The 18,531-nt window shown below is 37.0% G+C and overlaps 1 protein-coding gene across 2 annotated transcripts in view; it reads left to right on the top strand.

Annotated features, from left to right (window-relative positions):
• The window catches only part of TMEM135 (transmembrane protein 135), a 173,012-nt gene that overhangs the window by 17,722 nt on the left and 136,759 nt on the right, over positions 1-18,531 (top strand). For both annotated transcript variants that reach the window (XM_027655001.1, XM_027654912.1), the window contains exon 3: positions 1,337-1,429. In XM_027655001.1, the coding sequence (XP_027510802.1) occupies positions 1,337-1,429 (93 nt within the window). The remainder of the gene's footprint in view (positions 1-1,336; positions 1,430-18,531) is intronic.

The following is an 18,531-nucleotide window of genomic DNA, read 5'->3' as shown; positions in this document are numbered from 1 at the left end:
ATGAACTTTAGGTCCTGCAGCATTTGGCTTTGTCATCCTGAGAAATTATCCTTTTGCAGCCGTGGGAATGAACAGTGTGTGTAATTGCCATTACATCACTTGCTGCTGATACACTGGCTCTCTTTTCACTTACAAACATAAGCTGGCATTGCTTGCCAGTAATGTTATTTTTGCTGGAGAAGTATGAAATGAGGCTGCTTCTGCCTTTTACGGGAAGAATGAAAGCGAACTAATCAGATGGCATTGATTAATTATCTTTGTTCTCTCTTCTGTGTTGTCACCATGAAATTTTATCTAAGAAAATGTCCTTTTCTACCTTGTTTGTGTTTTGCATTTTGTTTGTTTATTTTGTTTGCTGTGTTTTTGGAAGGGTAGACTCCATTGTAGCACTGTTTTTCCACCAGTAGTGGTTATCAGCTGAACAGCATTGATATAGTTGAAGTATATTTATCATCATGCTACCAAATGTCATGACTGTCTGACTATTGTTTGCTTCTGTGATCAGCCTGAATTAGTTTGAAGGTGCAGGTCTCCTGAGCAGACCAAATGTGGTTGGTGACATTGTGTCAGACATGCAGTTTGATTTTTCTCCTTTAACAGTGACCAATTTATAGAAAGATTTTCTTTATCTATAGAAAGATACTCTCATTTGTGTAACTATTTTTTTTTTAAATTGTTACTGTTTTAGGAATTTCAGTAGTTGAAATTGTGGGGACTCTGAATGAAATCCAGATCTAATTGCAAAAAATGAGAACTTTCCCAGCATAATAGGACTGGGAAGTCACTGTTGCTTCCACTTGTTATGTAGAGATTGATTCCTTGGCTTACTGTAAATGTGTGTTTTCCTGTTTTTAGCATCAGTGGATTATCTCTTTGGAGTGTGATGTATATTATAATTATTTGATTTGATTTCTGCCTCACCTGATTGCATTGCTGCATTCCACAAAGCGTGTCTTCCTGAAGATGTATTTGGACCAGTAGCAGAGAGATAAGCAGATATAAGTTCTTTTAGAAGATTTTTCTGTAATTAATATCTACAACTTTTCAGAAGCTTTCATGCTTTCCTGGAAGAAAACTAGTCATTTAAATGAAATGAATACATTTATGAAGTGTTTCAGGTATTTAATGTTTATGAAACACTTGGGGAACTCCTCTGAGAATTATCCAACTGTAAAAATATAATTATTAGTGTCTATTAGTATGTACAGGTTAATGTAAAAGGACAAAATTAATAAATCATTTGTAATTTTATGATAAAGATAAAATTTGGTGTTGTACGTGAATGTTCCATTTGCATGTAATATGTGTACGTGTTACATATATGTTACTTTTTCAGGAAGATACTTGGAAAATTCTACTTTTGGTCTCCTGGCTTCGGTGCTGCTTTACCAGCTTCTTACATGGCTATTCTCATCGAAAGGAAAAGCAGGTAGGGTTTGTGTTTATGGATTTTCAATTTTATACAGTAATATTTCTTGTTGTGGTCTTTTGTTGAGCGACGTTTGACAATTCAGTAGTTTTGTTTCAGAATGCTGGAAATATAGTTCATTTGAAGCAGTGTCTTTTGGAACCTTATATTTCAATCTAGAAAGCTACAGTGAGAAAAACACTTTACAAACATTCAGTTTCCTGTTTATTGTTTGTTTTTGTTCTTTAACATGTAATTGGTTTGCTCAGGATTGCCTGATGAATCTCAGTTGCTTAGGGTTTCCTAATGAAACTGTTGTTTTTTGTTTGTTTGTTTAAATATAATTTGAATAATATTTGCAGTTAGTCATAGAGAAGGAGAATGCTGATGGAAGTTGCTGATGACTTGAGTTAACAATGTGAGATTAGTTAAGGCAGAGGAATGCCAGGATGTTGTGGAAAAAACTGTGGATGAGCGGAAATAATCCAAATTATTCAATCACGGAGTAAACATATCCCAAGCCAAGTTTTAGGTATGTCAAAGTTCTGTCCTTTTGAAAGAATGCATTAGTGATTGTTTTTGAAGACTGAGGATGTGTAAGAGGTTGTGGAAATGTGGAAGCACTTCTAAATCACTTTCTTTAATGTAACTATAGAGAAAATAATCATAATCAAATTACCAAATAAGTTAATTATCTTTTTGATGTCCTCTCTAGCTGACTGATTTCATCTTACTGTAATTACTTCCTAAGAGGTTGGATACATTTTAGTAGTACTTTGTCTAGTTACATAAACTCCAGCGCTGCCCTTGGCATCAATGTTTCATTTTGTCATGTGAGCAAATGCATTTTTCCCTTTTGATCAGTGACAACACTGGCTTAACTTTTCCTACAGACCTGTTAAAATGTGGGGCTTTTCCGAGCCAGACTTCTAATATTTCTAGATAACATTAAAGAAGAAGAAATCGGGCTGGTTGTCCATCTATGAACTTGTAGCTTTCAGAGTATTTGTGAGTTAACAGTTGGAACTGCTTATGAGCCCAAACCTGTACAATGTTTTTGCATAATAGTGGAACAACTATGAGAAACTTGCAAAGCTGAGCTTGTTAAGTGTAGCAAAAAGAGTAGGAAAACAAATTTTATATCAAATGGGTTTTTCTAAAAGTCTTAGTGGCAATGTGAAATGAAAGCCTTGACATGTTAACAGGCTTGTATTTAGCATCTGAAATCTGAAAGAAATAGAAGTTGAAAGAGAGGTACATGAAAATGACAGAAGTAGATTTGTACAGCACATATGCAATGAATAATGCTGGAATACTTAGTTCCTGAAGGGTTATTCTCCTTTCTGTCCAAATTCATAATGTGTGACCTAAGGTATTTTGCCTACAACTCCACATTATATTGCATCAGTTAAAGAAAAAAAGGCAGTGTTGGTATTACAGTATAACACCTGTATGAAAATGTGGGGTCATTGTTCTTAAAGAAAAAAATGTTAAAGACATCAAAAGGTATTTGAAAGCTTAGATTTTTTTTTTTAAATATGAAGTTGTTTTGTATGTTCTCAGATGGCAACTATGTATAATGTGCAAAATCCTGCTGCTGACAGTGAAATATGGCTTTCTGATTTTACATCTGTTAGCCTGGTAGCTTCTGTTACTGGCAAAATCAAATTTTAATAGACTTGTAGTCCCATAGGAAACTGACATTTTACATGGAGACACAGGGACATTTTCAGTTATCTTCTGAGTAGCTTAGAACAGATTGTAGGGAAAAATCAGGGAGGTGGGAAAAAGTCCTGTTTTGAGTTCATAAACATATCTCTAGCCCTTCAAATTGCTACTAGCAGCTGGCAGCAACATTGAACTTAATCACTTAATCTCTTCCCAAGTGGATACCCTATTTTAAGTACCACAATGGCATTTGCTTGCACAGCATCCCTGTCAGTCCTGAACTTGGGAACAGCAGGCTTGTAAATCAGATTTTCTTTCAAGTGTTGCTGTTCATGTGTGCCAGCCTTGTACATTTTTTAATTTTTATGAAAGAGTGGGAAAAAGAGATGGATAGCTTGGCTAGATGCATTATAACCCTGAGGAGGAACATGTTTTTTAGTGTGTTACAGAACTAGTTTGATTATAGTTTGTATCTATGTAATATATAATTGCAAATTTCCATGACAGTGGCCATGAGGAGAGGAGGTGACGTTGCATAGAAATTTCAAATGGACTCAGGAAATGATCTGCATTATGTTATGCTATTACAGTTCTATAAAGATATAAATGGCACATTAATATGTCCATGTGTATTCTATTTGGTGACTATAAAATATAGTTATCCTGTCTATGAAAACTAGTTTATTAGGATCTGTGGAAAGGGCCAAGGAATAAAAACACATTAACTTTTTTGTATCTGTATCTATAAATGTTACGTGAGAACTGGTCACATTATTATGATTAAGTAATGTTTTGATAAAAGTTATTTCTTAGATAAGAATTGGATGTAGATATATAAACATGGAGATTATGTGTTTGCAACGCATAGATTCATATTCTGATCCTTTTATCCCTTACTCCAGTAGAAGGAACCCAGAATTTTTGTGTTTTTCTGGAGCTGTCAAGCTCCTGTTGGGTTAGGTTGCTTGTTAGGGTTAGAAAGAAGCAGGATTTATAAATGTCAGTCTGACACTTGTTACCTACATAGTTAGTATATGTTTGATGCTCTGAGTAAAGAGGGCACAGAGTTAAATTTCAGTTGATTTACATTACCTTGTTGTCTCATACAGTATATATCTTTTTAATCACATTTAGCATTAGTCCTGGCATGTTATTTTTCTTCTCTCTATTTGTGGCTCTGGCAAAGATATTGAAAAATGAAGCAAAAATATTGTTACTGGTTTGTTATGTGTTTTCACATGCAAAGAAAATGTTCTTGTAAGTAAGGGAAGTACTCCCTTTTCCTGGGGAAATAAATACAATTCATAGAATATATGGGTTTTTAATTTAATTTGATTAATTGTCAATGTTTTAGTTACTCCATATGTATATATTGTCATAATAACTATGGCTATATGATAAAAAGTAAGCTTCTAACAGGTGCACTTGCACAAGTATACTTTAAAGAATATAATATTCTTTACAGTTTGACCTTTTTACATCTTCTGTTAAAGAAAAATGTGCAATTGTTTTGTCATAGAATTCACTTTTGTAGTGTTAGACATTAAAAGCTGTGTTAGTCTCTTCAAAAATAGAAATATGACTCGGATACATTAATTTCATTAAACTTCCTCAGGAAATTTTTTCATTCTCTTTATTAACCTTTATATGAAGTTGTTTAACCATATAATGTTTGTTAACTCCTGTAGGTGTTGTTCCCAGCTGTTGATAAGAGGAAAAGTATTTTGTTTAGGTCTTTTGGCCTCTGATTGTAATTCATATTTACAGTCAGGTGTTTTTTCTTTCAACACCTATTAAATGTTATCATAAGAATGGAACATATAGTAAGGAGAAGATATGTGGCTTGGACTGAGAGAAACATGGCACTACCTTGTTGTAGAAGTGCCGAGGGTGTTAGAAAGCAAGGAAGTAACTGAATATACTTGTTAAAATTGTTGTGAGTGAAGCTGTTGAAATGTGATTTGAGGCTTGGCTGAAGTCAGCCTGCTACTGGAAATCTGATTAGATCAGTTGTACCTTGCTGATTTCTAAGACAAAGAAGTCTCATAGATAGTGGAGAGCCTGTGTTTAAGACCTCTGTGATTATTCTCTAGGAAAAGAATTATGTTCTCTTAAGGGTTTTGTAAATGTGCTGATGTTTCAAAACCATTTATGTTGTACTTTGCTAATAGCTAAATGGCAAATTTCATTTTATTGGACTCTTGCTCAGGAAATCATGTATTAACAAGTTTCAAGAACTATAAAGCTTTTAGAGGGGACACAATTCCAGGTTTAATGAAATTAATTGTCTCACTGCCCGGCTAACTTTTTGTTTTCCCCCCTTGCCTTTTTTAAGTAATTAAGTCAGAGAAAGTTTAACTACAGCCCCCTAAAATTTCTGTGGCTGTTCTGAAGGGACTCTTCTGGGGTTGCCCCCTGCTCCCCCTTAGGCCACATTAATGTTTACATACTGGCTGTTAACATTATAGTGGCGCCTGTCTCGTTGCTACAGTTAAGACTCTGTCACTGATGGTATTATAAAACTTGAGATTTAGGGCTTTTATAATTTGGCTGTAAAATCTTGCTCTGGGCAATTATTTGCAACATGTTTTTAGTTGAAAACTTTGTGCATTTTTCCTAAAAAAAAAAAAAAGTATACTGGACTCTTACAAAAACATGTAAAGCATGTTCATTTAAAAAGTGGTACAGTTCAACAGTGCATGTTGGAGAGAACATCTATATATATATACACACACATGTATTTAGTGTTCTTGGAAACAAAAGTATTACTATGTATTGCTTAGAAAGTGACAGAAATATTTGTGGAAGAACAATGTGGAATTTTTAGACATGATGTTCTGATGAAAAGTTCAGTGTTGTTGGGATTATTTGCTTGCCATAAATGCCATTAGTCTAAATACATTATAAAGGAGCAATGTGGCAACACAGTAGTGGTAAAAAGTATACACTGTAAAAAAATACATAATTTCTCTTAGTTTGTTCATTCAAGTACAAATTTGTTGGTATATCCTTCTCTATAGTAGTATAGTATATTTAGACTTGAGGTGACAATTACCTTTCAGAAATGTTTTATGGTTATTCAGTTTGATGTTGTATTTTAGGGAAAGAGATAAATAACCAGTAAGGATGGGGGGAGGGTGAGTGATCAAAACAGGTAAACAAACTCTTTTAACACAGAAAGTGGTTTTGGAAGTGTTAGTCTTACTTGCTACAGGTAAGAAATTGAGAAAGCAAGCTGCACTGAGGATGACTTTTTGCCTATTTTTTGTGTTGTAGTGAAAAAAAAAAACGCTCAAGTTTGAATCACTGACTTGTGAATTTTGTGGTGTAATCTGGTAAGGAGAACTGGCAAGGAGACAAATTATTTTGAAGTTGTACTCCTCTAGAGTGATTATTACTGTGAAATATGGAGCCACGGTGTAGAAGCTACTGGGAAAGCTTTTTATTTTTAAACCAAAATATGTTAAATTTCATTGTACTTCAGCAACTGTTTTGGTGAGACCCGGAGTTTGAAGGATCTGTGTTTTTGTAGAAACAACACATAAACATTTGAACACGTTTTGCTGCACGATCTGAGGGCTGCTACTGTGCTGTAGTTACAGAATCATATCAGAGAATGGTTTGGGTTGGAAGGGACTTTAAAGATCATCTAGTTCCAATCCGCCTGCCGTGGGCAGGGAGACGTTCCACAAAACCAGATTGCCTTAACAGTTATTGTAAGAAGGGAAAACTGATCATTCAAGGTTGCCTGGGAGTGCAGGAGTCAATCTTGAACATGCTGTGATGGTGGCAACATTTGTGAAGGGCAGTTAGCTCAGGATGGGCAGCTCTCAGGAGTGTTCTTCATGCAAAAGCCCGCATTAGCCTGGTACTTTATGATCTCTGTAGGGCAGAGACATTCAATGCTGCTTTTCCTTCCATCTTCAGTAACACTGACAGGCCTTGGGCTGCTCGGTCCTCTGATTTGGAGGACCACAAGTGTCAGTACAGTGACTTTCCATTTGCAGATGCTGAAATTGTAAGGAACAAGCTGTATCAGCTGGATGTTTACAAGTCCACGGGGTCTGATGGGATTCATGCCAGAGTTCTGAAGGAGCTATTGGGTCTTATGACAGGACCCCTTCTCTATGTTACTCCAGTGTAAAAGAAGGGTCTGAGGGAAGACCCAGGAAGCTACAGACCTGTTGGTCTAACCTCAGTTCCTGGAAAAATTCAGAAGATTATACTGGGTACTGTTGAAGGGCATTTAAAAGAACAGTGTGATCTTCAGACATAGTTAACATGGGTTCACTAAGGGAAAGTCCTGTTTAACTTATTTGATATCCTTCTGTGACAAGGTCACCCACATAAGTGGAGGAAGGGAAGGCTTTAACTTGTAGCCATATTATGAAGCTGTCCTGTGTAAAGGAGAAGGATGTCCTCTGTGGGTCATAAAAAGGTGCCTTGTTAGTGGCAAGGTATAAACTGCTCCCTTTGTAAAAGTAGCTGCAGTGTTAAATTTGCTTCATTTAAATGAACTGTGGAAACCATTTTGTTTATTATATGATCTTCTTTCCCATACAATATTCTTAATTATTCCTATAGTCAGTCTATCCTGGATCTCTGCCCTTTACTCCCCATGATTCTGCATATGCATATAAAATGTAGGTATAATCCTTATACTTCTGGATGTATTTTTAAAAGAAGTGGTTGCAGTCAACACTTGGACTTTTCTAACTGTCTGAAATGTGTGTTTCTATTTCATACCAGTCACCTCTTTCTAATCAGTTGAGTCATTCACCGTGCTGTGTTTCACAGTGTAGATAACTGTCTTAAGCTAGATTTCATCCACTTGAGATGGCAAAAGTTTGGCAAGATGAATTCTGTAGTTGTGAATAGAGCAAGAAGGCTTCTTGGCAAGCAGTGATTACAGTTCTATACATTTGTAGTCAGTCAGTTCAGTTTATAAACTAATCGGGATTCTGAAAACCTCTACTGTGTCTGCAGATGTATTCAGCAACCAAGTTTAAGAAATTTTCAGGCTGTAGCATTTGAATGTCGGAAAAATTTGGTTCAGCTTGCTTGTGTGGTGTCCTTGAAGTCTTGCACAAAATGAAGAGCAGGAGAACAGCTACAGCTTTATAGTTGATAGTCCATTTTCTGGGATAACACAGGCAGACAGAGTAAGAATAGTGAAAGATCTCATGTGAAATATACACCTGTGATTCTGAACGTGCTGGAGAATGTGTTGCAGCACCTGGGTGGATCTGAAGAGACTAGGTTTATTTTCTCTTTGTGTTGTTAGAGTCAGGGCTGAGCTGGATCAGTCAGGACTATTTGGTTGCATTTGTTCAGTGGTCTCCAGATCCCTGAGTTTCAGAAGGATTTACTGGCTTAGGAAGAGCACCAGCCATGTGGTTACTTCATGAATAATAGTATAAAGACATCTTGGCAGCACCCATTAAACTCTGGACTACTCTATCAGTACACTTGGGGCCAACTGGGATGGACAAAGGGCAGTGCTAAGGTCAAGGAACAAGCTCTGATAGATCCCAGGTGACTGTGCAGATACCTTCCTGTCTTCCTGTGCTGCTCCATGAGTAATTGATACTTGATTATAGTTAAAGTTTAATTTTTTAAAATTATTTTAAGGACCACTTTTGGCAAATCTGTTTCTGAAATGTGCACTTTGTAGACTGAAAACTTAAGTAAAAGTCATCTGCATATTAGTGTAATTTTGTATTTTGTTTTTCATCATTAACTCTAAAAAACCCACTAAAACCCCTGTAAAACTTGCAGTCCTGTTGAAATGCTGACAAATAACATGTTAAAATTCAGACTGCTGAACCCTGGACTATTCTGCGAGTCTGACTTGGAGTCAAATGGCACAAACAGTGGATTAATTACTCTGTTCAGTCTGCTCAGCACTACCATCCAGGGGACACTCATTTGGACTTCCTCGGCTTAAGAAAACACTTAATACATCCTCTGTCTAAATGCTTGCATGTAACATGCGGGTCCCAGAGGGGGAATAATAAATACTTTGCTAGTATAAAATAAACTTCAGATGCTGCTTAGGTGAGCTGGCTACAGTGCTCACCTTTACCTGGCAAGATAAGATTCATGCCTAGCGTGCCGCGGCTTCAGTGGCTGGAAGTCTTGGAGGGAACTTTTCTATGCTGTGTTCCTCAAGTCTGCTTGTAGGATATTGTTTCTAGATACCACAGATGAGAGCAGTTTAAGTATTTGTTTCCATGAGAGCCCCACCTATTAACCCTCAGGAAATCCAATTCCTTGTTTTCTGTAGCCTCATTGCTCCCAAGAAACTAAGGTGATACTTAGCTCCTGCAGCAGGAAAAGTGTGAAGGTAGAAAATTAGAATGGTTATGATTTGCTATATTTAATCATATAGCAAATGATAAGCAAGACTTTTCTGTGGTAAAGATTACAGCAGTGTACTTAGGTCAAACATCTTACTTCCCTTTCCTGCCCTCTCCCCTCTGTATCCTGGGACAAAAAATGGCATGTTTTTATTTCCTTTGGTAAGGAAACAAAACGCCTTGTGCGCATAGTGTTTCTTGTAATCTAATGACCTCCACTCCAGATTAAAGCTTTTTCAATAAAATAAGTGTATACCATTAAAACCTTCTTCTAAAGATGGTCTGTCTGAGAAAAAGGAACAGCAGTGTCCATGGCATTAAAGGCATAAAACAGGTCTCATGAATTTGGACCAGTACGCTGTCATCACAGTCGAGACTGCTCCAGCTTTGGTGAAAGACTGAAACAATATGGACTGTCTGGTAGTACAGCATAATTTTGTCTGCGTGAAGGAATTTATATGGGCTCCATCTTGCTGCCTCAGTGATATGTTTTTCCTTTTCAGCTCTTCAGTATCTGTTATTCATTCCTTGTGAGCAACAGACTGAGGAACTATAAAAAGTGTTCTAATATCAACTGTTGGCAATTTGGATCTTTGAGCTTAGAGTGAGAAAATAATAGGTTCAAACTGGACTTGGCGGTAGCTTATTTCTGTCTTCGGTAGGTGAAATACCTCATTAACATCTGTCTGTAGTATCTGGCACAGTTCATCATCCAATACTGATGTTCTGCCAGAAAATGGCAGCTCAGTCAATAGGGATGTGTTGAAATGACTCTCAAAATTTAGTATGGGCTTGCCTGCCTTTCTAGAGAAGGTTCCCATTGATTTCTGACACTGCTCTTCCTTGTGACCCCTTGTGTTTCAGGCCATTACAGATGTAGGCACACTCTTAATAGTATTCGTCTGTCTTCTGTGTGATTAATTCATAGTTCCTAACTGGATTTAAAGCCTGCTTTTAATATAACTTAGTTGGCTGTCATTGGGGGTCTAAAGGGGAGGGAAAAAAGGCAAATTGTCAGTGTGTGTTGAGAAGTCCGTACCTGCTTCTCTTGGAAGTGCTGGTCTGCTGTTTCTGAATACAAGAGCATTTAGAAGTTAGTCACACCACGTGAAAAGCTGCAGTAGTTCTCTGAGTTGGATTGATTTGTCATGTTAGCTTTTTTTGCATATTGCTTCAGGTACTTTGTGAACACTGTAATCCAATCACAAATGTAAGTGTTAAAATTTTATGAGTCTAAAGAGAAAATTAGCTCTAAACATGCAAACAAAACAATAGCTACCAGTGTGACAGACTAGAAAGAGTATCAGGCTGCTGAAGTCTTTTGAAATAGATGATTTGAGTAGCTTATAAAATAAAACTTGTATTGTGGAATGGGCTGTCTCAAACTGGGCACAGAATATGACTTGGGGAGGGAAAGGCAGTTATTCCAAAGGGCTTCTTGGGAAGCCTCTGGAGCTGCTTCTCACTGAGCTTCTGTGAGCTGGGTTTGGGCTGTGCAGGTAGGCTGTGGCTGAATGGCACTTAGCCTGAGAAGGACTGGTGGGTAGAGGTGGAGAAGAACAGATCAAATACTGGTATTGGAACAGTCCCAAGCTGTCAACTGGAGTAATAATCTTATATGAGCAATTTTTTTCTCCTTCTTCCTGTCCTTTTCACTCTCAAAATACACTGAAGTCCAAGGTCTGTGAATATTGCACATATCTGCAACTCTGAAATTTTTCCATGCCCTGTTTTGCTCTTCTCCCTAATTTTTAGTAACAGTTCTGTCCATAATGTCCTCTTTTTGCTATGAAGTGGTAGCGATTGCCAACAAAATATGTAGAAAAAATGACCAACTGCTGCTGCTGAACCACAAAGCAGTTTTGCTCACAAAGAGATTATTTGGTTTTGTGCCTTACGCTCGTACCTTCCAGACAGAGTGGCCAAGCAGCACATGTTGTATCCTGACTGAGAAAGTGCCCAGAAAGAGCTGTTTCCTTTGTGATTGACTGAGCTGATTAGAAACAATTCTGTGTTACTATCAACAGTCCAAAGAAATAGTTATTTGGGGCCTTATTTAACAGTAGGTAAGTGTTAAGTAACACTAGACCTTCTGTACCAAGAATGTGAATAATTTAAAAAATGCCTGGAAATTCTTCATTTTTTTTTAAATGAGGATGTTATTCTTCTGTTATCTCCTAGTCAGTCTTTTTATGAAACTAGTAAGCTTTTTGGAATCTTTATATCTTTTAATGGAATCTTGTGAGGTTACATTACACTTTAATTAAGAGGTTTTTTCCCCTCTGTGTGTCAGCCTTTGTTTTGGCTCTGTAGATACCCTAGAGAAACTGGGAGAGGAGGAAGAGGGAGGGAATGTTGAAAGAAAATCTGTATATAAAAGAGTATAAAGCAGTTAAAAAAATTAAACTATAGATGTTATCTTGTGTTGGACTAGCTGAAAACTCTGTAAGAATTATTGGTACTAATTTAACTGGAATGTATTACTGTAGATATATTTTCTTTTTGGCTTCTCTCCCTTCCCAGTTTTCTCATACCCTTTCTTTGGCATGTGTTCAAACCAGGGAACATGTTGATTTTATTTTATTTCCTTTTAAGAACAACAAATTCTGAGTATTTGCATGAAACCATTTTACTTAACATGTAATGTACTCCAAGCAAGGATTACTGATTTGCAGTTTTGAGCAATTTCAATTTCCCCAACCTGTGAAGTGTCCGTTCCTTACTTTAAACAACCCCAAATTTTGCAATACGAAGTTCCTTTAAAAAAGCAGTGGGTCATGAGTCCTTAAACTGTATATTTCTGAAATTAAGTTCTGTGCCTGAACATTATCTTTATGTGAAAGACTTGCTACTGGTATTTACTAAACTCAAAACGTTATCATGTTCTTTTTTGAAAACTTACTTCTTTGGTCTGTTTTCATAATTTTCAGCATTATTTTGAAAGCTTATCTGTTCCTGCTGATTTTAAGTGAACTTTTGCACCAGGACTCCGCTGCTGACCTCCAGCTGTCAGTAGGAAATTGGTGGGTGTGAGAGATTAACGATACCCTAAACATAATCTGTAGTGCTTGTGTTATTACAGGGATGCAATCACAACTCCAGATCTATAGTTGGCTTGCTTGTGGTGTCAAGCTGCTGTAAAAAACCTGCCTCTTACCTCTTCATTTTAACTTCTTTCTTTTTAGGAGAAACATGTGATTTGTGTGTTTGATATAATTCTGCAGGTTATAAAATGGTGTGTTTTACAGTGAGGAGGGGTTGAAGCTGACGGGAGGAATTCTTCCTGTTTTTGCAGACCACAAGTCCTGTCTGGGGAGCCATTACAAACTATTATGTTAGCTTCTTAGTTTATGTTCAGAAATTAAAGCCAGAGTTAACTCTTTTAAGTCTTTCTTTCTTTTTCTTTTTTTGTTAATTTAAAAAAGGACAAATGTTCTCAAATTTTGCTATTTACTAAAATAAACATATATAACTTTATAATTTTTTCTATGAGATACATACTAGGATATATGAAAATATTTACTGTTAAAATTACTGTTTTGCTGTAACAAGTTTTTACAGCATGTTATGTGCTCTTTACCTTTTTGTTTTTTTTAACATTCCACCCTATATATACACCTTTGAATCCACTGATTCACATGAAAGTAGTTATATTTGTGATTTCTTAGACTTGTAAAGAATTCAAAAAAAGATTATCTGTTAAAATACAGAGATAACTGTCAGAATGTGCAGCAGATTCAATGAAGAGTAGCATTCATATAAAATTCAAACTTGATTTTGTAGGAAACTAACATAAGGAATTTATGAAAAAATCGTTTTTATAGAAGTCATGCATAGTTCAGATTTTGTTGTATAGGTCACAAGGAAAGGTAAGTTTGACTTGTTTTATTCGAGTACCTGTTTATTCTCGGGTCAGTCTTGTTGGTTTGACAACACTAAGAAGTTTTGAAAAAGCAAATTGTAGGAACATGATATTTTGGACTGGGAGTGAAGTTAGAAAGCTTTGTACCAAAGCTGAAGCTGCTCTTGTCTTAGCAGTGAGTTGGATATTTTTATTTTGTGTATGTTTGCACCCTACCTGTTTAAATTTATTACATATATTGGAGAAACATAACCCATCAATTAAATGTTTAATCAGAGAACATAATTGCATGCATAAAGATTTTTACCATGCTGCTTTATCCATCTTCAGGCTCCATCTTCAGGCTCATTCTACGCACGTCTGCTGCTGAGCACTGGGTTATAGGAGTGAACGTTGCAGGGAAGGGGGGCCTGGGTATCCCTGCCCCAGTGTTGCCTCCCCATGTGGTGTGAATTCGTGGGTGGGGCTCACTCAGTAGGCTGTTCCTGCTGAAGGAGGTGCCTGTTCAATTTGCGTGAATTTTGTAGACAGTGATATCCATCTTGCTGTGGTTATTTCCTGTTATTTCTGACTCGCTAACTTATTTCCCCCTTAGTTTTGAGCAAGACAAAAAAAGTGATCATAACCCCCCACAATTTACATAAATATATAAAAAAGCACAATTATAGTAGTTCAAATATGTTTAATTAATTGCAGTGAATGTTTAGATTTCAGGATGTCTACTCAGAAGGGTTTGTGGTTTAATGAAACAAGGCAATGGAGAAAACAATTTTTTAAACTTCGTATTACTAAAAAAGTTCTTTATGAGGGAATTGTAGGAGCTGTAGTGCTGTTATTAGACATATAAAATGGGCACGGCAAGGCAAAACATATGAAAGAAGTAAATATTCAAAAAGAGGAATGAATAATGAGAAAGAAATAGCTTAAAAATGACAGGTCCTACGTCTCTTCTGTGCTGTTTAGAGAAAGAGAAGGTGTTTGCTTTCTGCTGGAAGGTTTCTTTGAGGGCTGCTGTGGTCACACTGGTTAATTTATGATAAAATTACCAGGAGCATAAATGCTTTCTAAGGATTCATCCCACCTTCAGGCAAGCTTGGTTGGGGTTTTTTTGTGTGCTGTTGATGCTGTTGCTTTTTAGCTTAGCAACACTCTGTATTTAAGGAAAACCATAAGTACATTGAAGGAAACCCATAAATAAGGAGAGAGAGAACTGGCCATGATTTTTTAGGAAAACACAATCTAGGTTGTGTTTAAAAATTGGTATTTTGTATTATTTCCTATTAGATGAAGAAAAAACTTATGTTGCTTGTGAAACTAAAGTTATGCTTTTAATTTTATAGCACGTCAAGCTAGACAAGAAAACATTCTTCAGCAAAGGGTTCCACAAACAATATGTTGGCATGCAGATTTGGGCAGTTGCTGCTTCTATTGGCGTGAATAGGATGTTTTACTCATGTGTTAGGGAAATTGGACTTTGGCCTCAATCAAATAAGTTTTCCAGAGTTTTTGGCACTTACATGAAAGTATAAACACCTTGCTCTCAGGCAAATGCATTCAAAGTCTGAGAGTGGCCCTTAGTGATTTCTTTGACTTCAAAATACTATTGATTAAACAAAGAATAGGAAAGCTTTGATCTGTTTTTTATTTTCTATATTTTCACTTTGAGTCCTGAAGATGAGCTCTGAAAAAATGAGACAGTTTCAGTAAAGAGCTGTAAGTGTGATTAAAATCTTAGGGAACATTGTCGGAAAACTGAAGGAGTTCAGTTTTTGTTTAAGAAATGATGTGTGGGTCACTTGGTTGGAGTCTGTAGTGTTACAGGGGAGGTAAAGATGTAACCATTTTCAGACACCAGACAGATTCTTGTAGAAACTAGAGTGCAAATTGTAAAGATAAGTACCCTTAGAATAATATATCAATGATTGTGGTGACTGGAAATACTTAAAAGACAATTTTTTTTTTTTAAATATGTGACTAATTCATTAAGGAAAAGTTTGTGTTTTGTATTAGTCAGGAAGACGTTATTTATCAGTGTAATCCCTTGTGATTTTATAATCTATGGGAAAAAAATTATATATGGTATTTTGAAGTTGCATTCCACCTTTTATTCTGTAGAATAATAGAATTGTTCAGATAAACCTTGGGGAATTCAACTAGTGCAGCTTCCTCCTGCTTGGAGCAGAGCCGGCACAGAGTTCAAACCATCTTGCTCAGGGATTTGTCCTGTTAGCCTTGCAAACTGCTGAGGACAGAGGTCCAGCAGCCCCTCTGAGTCCCTGTTCCAATGCTCACCTGTCTTGATAGAGAAAATGCTGTTTCTTTGAGTCAGGTCAGAATCTCTCCGACCATGCTCCTGGTCCTCCCTGCCAGCTGATCAGTGCCTGTTTTGTATTGGGGATCGCAAACAGGCACAGGACTCTGTGGTGTAATGAGTGCCAAGTAAATGGGATTAATCATTTCTCTTGACCTCCTACCTACACTTCTCGTAATGCGGCCCAGTACACTGCTAGTTTTCCTCGTTATTTTTATCCTGTAGGTTTTTGGGTTTTTTAGCAGTTATTTTAGACTCTTTCCTCTGGGCAGTGCAATAAAAAAAATGTGTGGTTCTCTGTTGAGGTTTATATGCCATAGTTTAAGAGCTATTGCTTGTTAGAATTTGGTCTGAACATTACCAAGTTGTCTGAAAAGCAACTTTTATCAAGTGAAACTTTTCTTTGAGGAAGGCATAAATGAACAAGAGAATTATCTTCTGGAAACCTGTGGTCTGTTGTAATTTAAACATTAGAAGTGGAATCTGCAAGATTGGAATAATTCAGCCATAGATAATGTGACCTGTGCTGAATACCTAAACTCTGAGACATTGCCTGCTCAGTTCTCTAACAGGCATGAAAGAAAATTCTTGTTAAAGTGTGAATTGGGAAGAAAAAGGAGGAGAAACAAAGTGAAAAGTATATTAAACACTACTGCTCTTTGATACTTGAATTAAAGGGCAATTAAAACATGATTGCTTTCGTGCAATCCTCCTTTCCAGGTAAAGGAGACCAGTCTTGTTAAGACTTTTTCAGAAAAAAAGTTCTTTAACATAAGAAACTGTCAGGATGGACCTTGGTCTGCTGCTCATGAATTTTGGGTTGCCCCTAGCTCATGTTTTTCCTTCTTGAGTTAAAGATCACAGATGTCATTAGAAAAGAGCTGGGTATGGGAGATACTGTCAGTTGAAGAGGTGACTGGGAGACAGTGGGAAGCCACGATGAAGATCTTTGTGGAAGAGGCCTCTGGAGGAAAATGGCGTAAGACAGAAACCATGGAGGAGGAATGGGCAGTAAGGATTTGTGTGCCTCTGCTTGGGCTTTGCCATAGTGACCTCGCCTGATCATTGGTGGTGTAGCCACGTGCTGATGTTGGTGTTCCCAAGATTAGTGTTCAACACTGGTTCATGGACTTTTAGGGTGAAATGTAAGCTGTTTATTAGTATCTTTAAACCTTCCCAAAGCATGTGGTTAGACATGGCTGACTAATTGTTTTTATTGTTTAACTATTTCCTGCTCTTCTAATGCCATTTCCCAATTATATTTTCCTCTTTGTTTACCAGCTGCAGTTTTAATACAGTCCTTGGGTTGTCCTAGTGACCCTTTTGCTTGGCCTACCTCCATCTTTCTGTCCTGTTTTCTGTCAGCTGTCATTGCCACAGAATAGTGCAATGTTTTCTGAACTTCCACCTGCTTTTTAACAGTGGAGTTCAGGGTTGGGTTAGGCTTGTTGGATCACATTTGCACAGGGCCAGGAAGACTGCCCCCCCTTCCACCCCGCTTTTTTTTTTTCCCTTCCCCTGGAAAAATGGGGCTATTTATTTTTTAAACAGTCACAGAATTAATTTGGAGGAAGAAAACTTTCTGCTTGGAGTCAGGCAGGGCCTCAGAGACGGGCTTGGTGGAGGCACTTTGAGATGACGTCATCTAGCAACTTGGCTGTATTTTTGGTTCCGGAAGTTACTTCCTTTCGCAAATTTATTGTCTGCACATTTTTCCTTCTCCCAACCACCTACTTCTCACATTGGTCTTGCTGCAGCTGCACTGCAGCTTCTGATTTCTTTCCTTCCTCTTCTTTAGCCCCTTTTCCTTTCTTTGTCTTCGTGGTTGGTGTTTTACACTTAGGCCAAAGGGACTACAATAGAAACTAAAACTCATTTTGAACAAATTCTTAGCTTTAGTGTTTAAAAATAAGAAAATTAAATAAATATTCATGGGAGGCTAAAAGATCCTGGCTGCATGTCAGCCCTGCTTGCATGACAGTAAGGACTGCATGAGAGAATCCACTAAGTAAAGTATGTACATGTACAATGATCATCCTGTTTTGTGCACATTATATATAATGTGCACAAAACAGGATGATCATTGTACGTGTACATGTTGTACAATTGTGAATAGACATATATTCTCTGAAATGTACTCTCTGAAATATGCAGTATACCCTGAAAGTTGCATCTGTCACTCAGTAGCTGGTGAAGGCTTCTCGCAGTTATGTTACTGCAGGATATTATTGAAGTTCTGATGTTTTCCAGAATATTCAAAGTGTATTGAGTTACCAGGTTAGCTCTCATGGGTAATTTATTTCTGTGTTTCCAAACAGCTGAGTGTTTGGGTATTTATCATAAATTTTTAACACTATTACAGGGATAGAAGAAAGAATCCAAGAAACATGAAATACCTGATATTTTTCCTGAGAACAAATTAAAATAAAATTTACGGTATACACAACTGTATTGACTGCCAGTTTGGTAATCAAGAGGGTAGGGCCACCAATATTATCACTCGAGCTAATCAGCTGAAAGATGGTGACTGTTTGCAGACCAATGTGAGAGTCGAATTTATCTATTACATGAGGTGAATTTTCATGCTTTTCTGGTGACAAATGTCGTACAGTATTTTGATGCTTTATTGCAAGTTGTAGGGCTTTCTTTGCTTAAATGCTCACAGACTCTATTCCCTCTCTGTTGTCTTCTTGTTTCTTGTGTGCCTCATCCTCATCAACTCTTTAGATTCAGGCTTTTTTTTCTCTAGGTTTCTATGCTAGAGTTTTGTTTCTAGTATCTGATACAGAGTGATGGTAGGTAGAGAAGGAGAGCAGATTCGTAATTCTGCTTTGAAAAAAAACCCACAAAACAAACTGATTTTGCTGGTTAAAGTTTTGAACCGAAGCCAAATTTGAACCTTCCCTGTGAGTAGAGAGCAACT

Source organism: Corapipo altera, unplaced genomic scaffold (assembly GCF_003945725.1).
Source record: "Corapipo altera isolate COAL_440 unplaced genomic scaffold, ASM394572v1 0, whole genome shotgun sequence".
Taxonomy (NCBI): domain Eukaryota; kingdom Metazoa; phylum Chordata; class Aves; order Passeriformes; family Pipridae; genus Corapipo; species Corapipo altera.
This window is presented reverse-complemented; position numbering and strand designations above follow the sequence as displayed.